The sequence below is a fragment of the Propithecus coquereli genome, unplaced genomic scaffold (assembly GCF_000956105.1).
Source record: "Propithecus coquereli isolate 6110/MARCELLA unplaced genomic scaffold, Pcoq_1.0 Scaffold11, whole genome shotgun sequence".
NCBI classification, from domain to species: domain Eukaryota; kingdom Metazoa; phylum Chordata; class Mammalia; order Primates; family Indriidae; genus Propithecus; species Propithecus coquereli.
The window spans coordinates 3,652,295-3,663,363 of NW_012134969.1; the positions used below are offsets into that span (position 1 = coordinate 3,652,295).

The following is an 11,069-nucleotide window of genomic DNA, read 5'->3' on the forward strand; positions in this document are numbered from 1 at the left end:
AAAAAAAAAAAAAAAAAAAGAAAAACATTAATCTGCACATCCAAGAAGTTCAACAAACTACACATAGAATAAACTCAAAGAAATCTGCACTTAGATACGTCATAGTCAAACTATCAAAAGCTAAAGAGAGACTCTTGATTGCAGAGAGAAAAGTGACTCATCATGTAGAAAGGATCCTTGATAAGATTAATAACTGACTTCTCATCAGAAACCAGGGAGGCCAGAGGCAGTAAGTAGACAGATTCAAAGTGCTGAAAGAAACCTCCAACGAAGAATCTATATCCAGTAAAACTTCCCTTCAAAATACAAAGGAGAAATTAAGACATTTCCAGATTTAACAAAGAAAAATAACTGAGAAAATCCTTCTTTTAGACTGAAATCACCCTAGACAGTAACTCAAATCCACATAAAGAAATAGGATTATCAGTAAAGAGAACTACATAGGTAATTATAATGACAATATAAGCATTTTTTCTTTGTAACTCTTTTCTTCTGATTTAAAAGACAATTTCATAAAGCAACAATTATAAAACTACCTATGGACTTTTAATGTACAAAAATATAACTCCTATGACAATAATAGCACAAATGAGGTGGGAAGGAACAGAGCTATTTTGGAGCAAAGCTTTTGTATACTATTGAAACTAAGTTACCATTAATTGAATAAAATCATTTTAGGTTTAAGCATCAACTGTAATCCCTAAAATGACTACTAAGAAAATAACTAAAAGAAAAATATAGCAAAAGAAAAGTGGGAGGTGGGTGTGGTGGCTCATGCCTGTAATCCTAGCACCTAGGAGACTGAGGTGGGAGGACTGCTTGAGGCCAGGAGTTCGAGACCATCCTAAGCAAGAGTGAGACCCTGTCTCTACAGAAGATAGAAAAAAATTAGCTGGGCATAGTGCATGCACCTGTAGTCTCAGTTACTCGGGAGGCTGAGGCAGGGGAATCACTTGAGCCTAGGAGTTTGAGGTTGCAGTGAGCTATGACAATGCCACTGTACTCTAGCCCAGAGGACAAAGAGAGACAGGAAAGGAAAGGAAAGAAAGGAAAGGAAGGAAAGAATGGAAAGAAAGGAAAGGAAAGGAAAAAAAGAGGAAAGGAAATGAAAGAAAGAAAAGGAAAAAGAAAAGTGGGAAAGAGTGGAGAAGACAGACTGCAGAGCCATTTAGGAGGTAGAGTTAATGGAACTTTGTGTTAGATGAAAGTGAGATATTCCATTCCCCCTGAAGGAGCTGACAAAGATTCTTTGCTTGACCAAACTTTAGTCAGGTTTCTAAACCTTTTCCTAGGCCCATCCTTGCACTTCCTTGTAAAGTCCAGTTTTAGCAAAAGAACCTTGCTAAGGCAATTTAGCCAGAACCTCCCCATTCTTGACAACTGAGATCATTCTTCATCAGGTTTCTCATCCTCCACCATCCCCCAGGTTATGTCTGATCACCCTGGCCTGTCTTCAGCAAGAATCTTGTTAGGTCGGTTTAGCCAGAATCCCCTCTTAGCCTTGATGTTTCCCCATGCTGCTCCTTAGCTATAAATTCCCACTAGCCCATGCTGCTTTCAGAGCCAAACCCAATCTTTCTCTCCCACTGAATGACCCATCGTGATGGTCCTGAATAAAGTCTTACTTACCATGCTTTAACAAGTATCACTGAATAATTTTTTTCTTTAACAGAGCAGATAGTCTAGTAGAAGAATCTGAAGAGTGAAGAAAAAGTTATTCTATAATACATTGTGCCCAATGACTGGAACACAGAATAGGAGAAGAATACGGCACAAGATGAGGCTAAGACTAGATTAAGATAGCTAAGAATTGACCTTTGTTTCTAAGATATTAAAAAGTCATTTAAAGAATTTTGAGAAAAGAAATGACATGATTTCGAGCAAAGAAGTGACTGCCATTAGGGAAATGTAAAACAGAACCACAATTACATACCACTTCGCATGTATGAGGATGGTTGTTATCAAAAAGACAGACAATAACAAGTGTTAGTGAGAATGTAGGGAAACTGGAAACCTCACACATTGCTGGTGAGAGTGTAACAGGGCGTAGCTGATATGGAAACCACTGGTAATTCCTTAAAATGTTAACCACATGCTACCATATGACCTAACAATTCCTCTTCTAGGTAAATACCCAAGAAAATTGAGAACATATGTCCATAGAAAACTTGTATATGGATGCTCATAGCAGCATTATTCATAATAGCCCAAAAGTAGAAACAATCCAAATGTCCATCAACTGATGAATAAACAAAATATAGAAGATCCTTACAATGGAATAAAATTTAGCCGTACAAAGCTATGAATTACTGACACATGCTACAACATAGATGAACCTTAAAAACATTATGCTGGGTGAAACAAGCCAGACACAATGGCTACATAGTATGAACCCATTTATATGAAATGTCCAGAATAGCCAAACTCATAGAAACAGAAAGTATATTAATGGTTGCCAAAAGCGAGGGGGAAGAAAGAGGAGAAAACAGGAAATGATTATTAATGGGTATGAAGTTTCTTTTTGGGGTGATAAAAATGTTCTAAAGTTAGATAGTGGTATGATTGCACAACTCTGAATATACTAAAAACCACCAAATTGTACCCTTTTAAATGCTGGATTTTATAGCATATGAATTAATCTCAATAAAGCTATTATAAAACAAAAACCATGATGAGTTACTTTTTTTACATCTAGTAGCATGAGTAAAATAAAAAAGACTAGAAATACCAATACTGACAAGGATGTAGAACATCACTGTTGGTCAAAAGTATAATGGTACAATTGCTTTGGAGAATTGTTTTGGCAGTGTGTTATAAAGTTAGACAGGCATTCGCCCTATGACATATCAATTCAATTCCTAGTTTTTTACTCAAGAGAAGTGAAAACTTATAACCAAAAGAACTGTAGAGGAATGTTTATAGCACTCTATTTATAACAGTCAAAAATGAAAGCCATCCAAATGTCCATTGACAAAAGAAGGGATAAACAATTTGTGGTATATTTATACAATGGAATACTATTCAGAAATTAAAAACAAACTGATAGGTGAAGCAATATGGATAAACCTCAAATTCATTCTCTTGATGGAAAAAAATACGCACACACTCACTCATACCATATGATTCCATTTATATAAAGCTGGAGAATGGGCAAAACTAATCTATCATCGTAGAAAAGAAAACAGTGGTTTCCAGGGCAGGGTAAAGGGGAACAAGCACAACAAAACCTGTGGGGGGGAATTAAAGTAATCTTGGTGGTTACACAGGTTTTATAAAATTGTCAAAACCAACTAAAACAGGCCGGGCGCCGTGGCTCACACCTGTAATCCTAGCACTCTGGGAGGCCAAGGCTCAAGGTCAGGAGTTCGAGACCAGCCTGAGCAAGAGCGAGACCCCCGTCTCTACTAAAAAATAGAAAGAAATGATCTGGACAACTAAAAATACATATATAGAAAAAAAATTAGCCGGGCATGGTGGCGCATGCCTGTAGTCCCAGCTACGCGGGAGGCTGAGGCAGAAGGATTGCTTGAGCCCAGGAGTTTGAGGTTGCTGTGAGCTAGGCTGACGCCACGGCACCCACTCTAGCCTGGGCAACAAAGCGAGACTCTGTCTCAAAAAAAAAAAAAAACAAAAAAAAACCCAATCAAACAAACATTTAAGATCTATGTATTTTATTATATGTAAATTTTATCCCGTTTAATAAAGAAACAGTAGTATGTGAGACAAATAAATGTTTCTCCTGAAATATTCATGTGTGAAATGATAGGATGTCTGAGACAGGTTTTAAATGCCCCAGGACAAAAAGTGGGGATCAGGTAAAAGAAGATTGGCATAACATTAATAAATGTTGAAGTCGGATGATAAGTACATTGGGTTTATACTGTTCCCTCTAGTTTTGTGTACGTTTGAAAATTCCCATAATGAAAAGTTAAAAGTTATTCATTCATAAAGTAATGAATTATTTCTTACTGTAGTTCTGTGGCACAAGTTCTGGGTTCTTGGGAGTTTTCAACTTGTAGGATACATCTCCAATATTTACTGTATCACCTAAAAAGATAATAAAGAAACAGAAGCATTATAAGAAACATGAGAAAGCACACTCTATGCCTATGGCAACAATGACTGTCCTGACCTACAGAGAGAAATGTTATACAAATGTACTATACATCTATCTAAGTCAAGCACTATGCTCTAAAACTTCCATCCAAAGTATACACCTTATAAAGGAGAAGTGAGACATCAGTGACATTCACATTTTAAATGCTAGGTTAGCAAAAAGATGAAGCACAATAAAACACATAATCAGCTTTCTTTTTTCATTAACAGCAATGCTAATATAGGCAACAATAATACAGAAGAATGCATTTTAAGATCATCCAAACCATCAGTAGGATAGAATCTTTAACACATATTCTCAACATTTTTTTACATCTTTGTATGTCCTTATTTTTACTACAATTTGAAGTTATGCAGCCATATATGCTCAAAATTCAATATTTCTAGGTGCATAAAAAGAACAAAGCCCCTGTGGCATAAATGCCAATTCCTACATGTAACAAGCAAAAGAGAGCAAAAGTTCTCAGTAATTTCTACACAGTTTTATTTTTTAAAGTAAGAATTTCTGGCTGATCTTCTAAAATGCCAAATTAAACTGAATAATCTCTCTCTGCTTTGCTCTTTCCAACAGCAAATTAGGCATAGTGATACCATCTGCACCTGGAACTTCATTTGGAAATGGCTCAAAGACATTCAGAAAAAGTAGCTGTGCAAAACATAGCTTTCAGAAATGCCAGTTTAGAGTTAGTGAGGTATCCTAAAGTCTAAGACCTTAAATCATGACACTAGTAACAACAGCCAACACTTGATGAATGCTTGCTATCTTCTGAGTACTTTACACATTCCGAAAAGAACCCTGTGAGACAGAAACTTTAGAAACAAGAAAATCTGTAAATCTTTGAAAAAGAATGTTTACAGATAAAGAAATTTATTATGAGTATGTGGTAAACTGAGAAAGGAAGATAAAAACTACATATGAAGCTAAGTCCTTGCTAGATCCAAAATTAGCAGCCAGAGGGAGGCAAGGCAAAAATCACTGAGGACAAAAATCTAAAGGCTGCAAACCTCTTCCACAACCCATCAAGACCTCCCTTCTTCTCCCTGCCTAATCAACTCTTTGTCTTCACTCTGTCTATCATAAGATTCTCAAAGCATCAATATCACCTGGAAACTTGTAGGGCAAATTTTTCAGGCCCCATCCCAGACCTACTGAGTCAGAAACCCTGGAGTGGGGTCCAGCATCTGTGTTTCAGTAAGCCCTCCAGGTGATTTCTAATGTAAATTTGAGAATCACTGGTCATTTAAATTCTAATACCCTCAAAAACCAGGTGGTCAGCAGGGTCTCATAGTACAAACTTAATTACTTCCAGGTATTGGCTGACTGGTCATGGTGTCCTATTTTCCTTAATGCAGGAAAGAAACTATAAATTAGCTACTTTCTAAAGTAGATTTTCTTTGAAAGAATAAGCTTGCTTACAAACATAAGGGTGATACTATCTATTGGCTTTTATTATAGAGTAGTTATAATTATATCTAAGGTATTTTCAAATAAGATGCCTTTATAAGTGTTATTTCACTTCCTGAAAAGACTATAAATATTTGGCCTCCTGACAAAAGAGATACTGAGCAATTAACCTGAATACAATAAGAACAACATTTTCTGGCACCATTTCTCATTATAAACCTTGCCCTCAACGTTAGATCTGACTGACATCCTTCTAATAAACAATCTAGGGAAAGGACAGATTTTATAAGTTAATGAGAACTTGACGGTTGGCTGTCCATTTGTTAAAAAAAATCAAGGTAAAATTTATACCACACACTTCTGACAAAAATAAATTCAAAATGTACTAAAGAAGTAAAAACACTGAAAACAAAAATACAAAGGAATTAGATATAGGGGCATGTCATGTTGATAACTTTGGGAAGGACTTCCGAAATAATAAGCAAAAAAGCAAAGGAAACAACAAAATATTTTACATTAAAACTTTATATTAAAGATACCATAAACAACATTAAAATACAACAGATAGAAACTTATGAACAGAATATAAAAAGAGCTCCTACAAATCAATAAGAGAATCCAACAGAAAAGTGGTCATGTCTTTTTGCTGCTGCTCTTTGCATTGCCCACGTTGGACTTTGAACATTGTCATAAGTAAACTGTTCCTGCAGCCTTTGCATAACTGCCTCATGATTCAAAGTCTTGGGCAAGGGGATTTAATTGGTCAAGCCTATGTTATTACACATGGCCTGCCTGCCAGGGTGCAGGTAGGAGGAAGCTCTAAATAGTGTGATTTCCAGAGTAGAGTCGGAGCCCTGTTTCCTATCAAAACTCATACAACAGAGGAGTCTCTCCCTAACTCACTAATGACTCTTCAAAACTACTTTTTTTCCTTCCTCTTCTTCCCAACTTCTTAACACTGGGTGCAAAGGCCCAGTTCTAGCCTCCTTTCTATTCGATCTTCAAACACTTGTTGATGAACTCATCCAGTCTCACACCTGTAAGGGCAACTAGTATACTACTGGCTACCAAATTTATATCTCTAACCCAGACCTCAGAACTCCAAACATGGATATCCAACAGAATTGAGATGCTTAACAGTCAGCTCAAACTAAACATATTCAGAACTGAACTTACGATCTTTCCACCAAAATGTGCTCCACTAACAGTATTCCCCAGTTCTGCTAATGGCAACTTAATCCTTCCAGTCGCTCAGACCAGAAAGCTTAGAGTCATTCTTAACTTGTCTCTCTCACACCAGAATCCAGGCAGGTCCGCGCCAGCATTCTCTCTCACCTCCTAACAGATCTCTGATTTCAACCCTTGCTCCCCTACAGTCTAGTCTCCACAGAGCAGCCACAGTGATCCTAATAAAACCAGAATTAACTAATATCAGTCCTCTGCTCAATCCTCCTCTTTGCAATGGCCTATAAGGCTATTTCTGATCTGGCTCCCCCACTTCCCCTCTGGCCTCATCTTTTTCTAGTCTCCCTGTTACTCATTCTCTCCAGCCACACTCCTCACTATTCCTTGAACATGCCAAACACCCATTGAAATGGCTTTTGCACTGGATTCTCCTACTGACTGAAACGCTTTTCTAAACGTATCCAATTATCAATCAGGGTCCCAGCAAGAAACAGATGGTACATTCAAACTGAGTAACTGAGGAAAGTATAATCAAGGAACTATTTATGAAGGAGTAGCAGAGGTAGCAGGTTTAGGAAAACCAACAAGGATGGTGCAGTACCCAGGGACTAGCAGTAACAGAAAGCCATTACCACCCCTAGTCCTGAAAGGACAAGGAGAGAGCACAAGCAGAGAGGGTACCTGTATTAAGAAGCTTTCTAAAAGGAGCTGTGATCCTTTGTGGAGGAACATAACAAGCCTATGGTGGTGACCTGTCAAGGAAGGAGCTGGGGAATAAACATGAAGCAAAAATGGACAGAACTAAAAGCAAAAATAAACAAATCCACAATCATATCTAGATAGTTTAATATACCTCTCTCAGTAAGTGATATAAGAAACAGGAAAAAATAAAGAAGGATATTGAAGTAAGGATAATTGCTTCTCAGCCTTTTGGCAAAAATCAAATGTAGAAGTAAAGATAGAGAAAATCTGAAAACACTACTAACTAACCACTTGACCTAAATGACTTTTATGGAACACTACATCCCAAAATACATTCTTTTTAAATACACATGGAACATTCACCATTATAAGCCATAGTCTGGACCAATAAAGCAACTCAATAAATTTAAAGGATGGAAATCATACAGATTATGTTTTCTGTCCACAATGAAATTAAAAGCTAGAAATCAATAACAAAAAAGTAACTGGAAAATCCCCCAAACTTTGGAAATCAAGGGACAGGCTTCTAAAAAATTTAAAAAATAAAATCACAGTAGAAATTAGGCTCACTGAGAAATAAAGAAGTTCAGTAATCAATTAGACATGTCTGCTATAAAAAAAGGGGACCAATATGACATTCATATGGACCAGGCATTTGCCATTCCTCCTTAAATGTTGATGTTCTTGGTCATCTTCTGTTATCATGCTACACTTTCCTGATTCATCTAATCCATATCAATGGTTCATATACAACTAACTCCTAAATGTCTATTTTGGCTCAGATCTTTCTTCTGAGTGTCACACCTGCCAGTACCCCCACTGGACATTTTACCTAGATACTCCAGGGGGACATCAACATCAACAAAAGAAAAACAGAACTCTGTATTCTCTGTTGTGTGTGCCCAATCATCTCTAGCTACACCTCTTATTAAACTTCTAACTCGGTGACTGAAACTTTATTTCCTCAGCCTAGAAGGCTTACCACATCTTTCTCACACCATTTTCCCTTTACACAATTACCCAAAAACCTTTATCTCCCCCATAGAACCTTCTCTAGCTTTTCATTTAGCATGATCCTCCCTCAAGTATTGATCACTCCATTCCTTTCTGCTAGCACAGTGTCTGATGCACGCTTTTGTAATGCATTTCTCACACTGCACTACTATTGATTAAACACTCCTCTACCACAGTGGTCTTTTTTTTTTTTTTTTTTGAGATAGAGTCTCACTGTGTTGCCCAGGCTAGAGTGCCGTGGCGTGGTCTTAGCTCACAGCAACCTCAAACTCCTGGGGCTCAAGCGATCCTCCTGCCTCAGGCTCCCGAGTAGCTGGGACTACCGGCATGCGCCACCATGCCCGGCTAGTTTTTTCTATATATTTTTAGTTGTCCAATTAATTTCTTTCTATTTTTAGTAGAGACGGGGGTCTCGCTCTTGCTCAGGCTGGTTTCGAACTCCTGAGCTCAAACAATCCGCCCGCCTCGGCCTCCCAGAGAGCTAGGATTACAGGTGTGAGCCACCGAGCCCGGCCGACAACAGTGGTCTTTGAATTAGAGTATTCGAACACTTTCCAAGGGTACAGAGCATGGCAGTCTTACAGGATCAGTTTTCAGATTTTCACTTCCTTAACATCCATCTGACTGAGAACTAGCTCTTCAGGTTCTGCATTCCTATAAGCCCTTTCAGAATAGCCCTTCTCCCACTTATTTTACTACAGTGCATTGCTCCAGGGTGCTAAACAAAGAGATGTAAGTCTATGGTTTGGGGTAAAAGCCTCCTTTAAAAATAATCACATCAACATAAATCTGCCTAGGACTTGTTTTTCCATATCTTACATATTTCTATCAAAAATGAAGAATATGTTGGTCTGTGCTGGTTTTTGTCAAATAAAATATATCGCAGAATGGGGAAGCAGGAGTAAGTACTGTTGAATAAGCCAAGATGGGAAAGCTCAGAGAGCAAAGCAAAGAAAGTTTCAAAAACCAGCTTTTCACATGCTTAAAGATGAGCTAATTTTTTCAGCTTTGCTCAATTTTATCTTGAGAACATGCTATTGCTGAAAATAAAAGCGCCTCTGAACATCTGAATCAATATATATATTATTGCCACTGATCCATTTTAATGTAACTGAAATAAGTACTACCAAATTTTTCACAATATATTGGCTAAATATCACAGATAAAACTTTTAAATATTTCTTTCAGATCAAATGTGTACCTTTCAGTAAGGTAGTTAAAAACTTATTCTCAAGGAAATAATATCATGAAATACATAATCCAATGATAGTCATTTCTCATCTTACAAAATGCTATTTTCAAACTCTTATTATGAAAAGGTTATATTAATATATTACCTTTTGAACCAATTCATTTTGTTTCACTTAACAGAATGTCAAAAGTTTGAGCATAAAGAATTAACAAATTTATTTCTGATTTTTATATGACTTTTATTTATTCCCTAAAGCCCATCAGCAGTTTATTGCACACTTAATAAAAGAGCACCATGACTTCTACCATAGCACTCATTACATAAAGAAACTTATTTTAATTAATATTACATTACTTTATTAGAAAGTATGTAAAAGAACAAAACTATATAATCATATGTTAATTTAAATATGTAAATATAACCACTAGATTCCTTTACTCTTGGCTTTACTGGTTTTCATAATTGAGCTTAAAAAATGTGTCCTATAATTTTTTTCAGTGTTTTTTGATAACATTCCTTAAAATATATATTAATATATTCATTTTAACTAAAAGGTGAAAATAATTTTTCTGTCAGAAAGTCTAATTTGGCTGATTGGTTTAATAGTACAGACTTCCATTGTTAATTATGAAAATTTTAAGAAATTGACAAAAAGTTATTAATACCATGATATTTTCTCAAAAAATACTATATTGGCAAAAAAAGTATGCTAAAACTAATAGTTTTATTTTATCAACTCTCTGTATATTAAACAAGGAGCTACTAGGTGAGAAAGTAACAGATACAGCCATTTGATAAATTTTGGTGACGGCTGTTTAGTGATCCTCCCGAAAACTGCAGCACAAGTGACTCTGATGGCTTAGTACACCATACTCTTGCAAGTCGGGTGGTCTCCAATTCTTTGCTGCCAACAAAATTGAAAAGGGCCCTAAAAGTTGTCAATTGATAGACCATTAACAATAACATTTTTGATAACAAATCAACACATTATTTTTGGCATACAACTTAGAAAGTCTGGAGAGAATTGACTGATACTGTTATATCAAAATGCATTATATCCTAGCAAGAATTAATATTCAACTGTGGAATATTAATGGTATAATAAATTAATTATGTTAGTCAATATTCAACTGGGGGAAGTGTCATTCACATCATAAAAAGGTATATTTACACAAAATTTTAGTTTTCATCAAAATTTATAACATATTGGTGTTTTTTTGAACTGTGTACTAATTGTAATGAAATGTTTAACATTTAGACATTTTTGTTGCAGAAAAGTATTGCTGGGAACGTGGCCAGTGTTCCCTGCAAAAAACTGAGTCCCTTTGGTAGAGTTGCAAGGGATAAGAAAATAATAGAGAGAAATGGAAAATAAAAGAAATAAAAGAATACACTGAGACAAAGATATAGTTTTATAAGTTTATAAAGATTATAGGCAAAGCGGGAGCTCAGGGG

At 36.2% G+C, this 11,069-nt stretch overlaps 1 protein-coding gene across 1 annotated transcript in view; it reads right to left on the reverse strand.

The window, feature by feature from the left end:
* Positions 1–11,069, reverse strand: part of VWA8 (von Willebrand factor A domain containing 8) — a 425,342-nt gene that overhangs the window by 382,536 nt on the left and 31,737 nt on the right. The window contains exon 2 of the mRNA XM_012648214.1: positions 3,970–4,047. Coding sequence (XP_012503668.1) covers positions 3,970–4,047 — 78 coding nt within the window. The remainder of the gene's footprint in view (positions 1–3,969; positions 4,048–11,069) is intronic.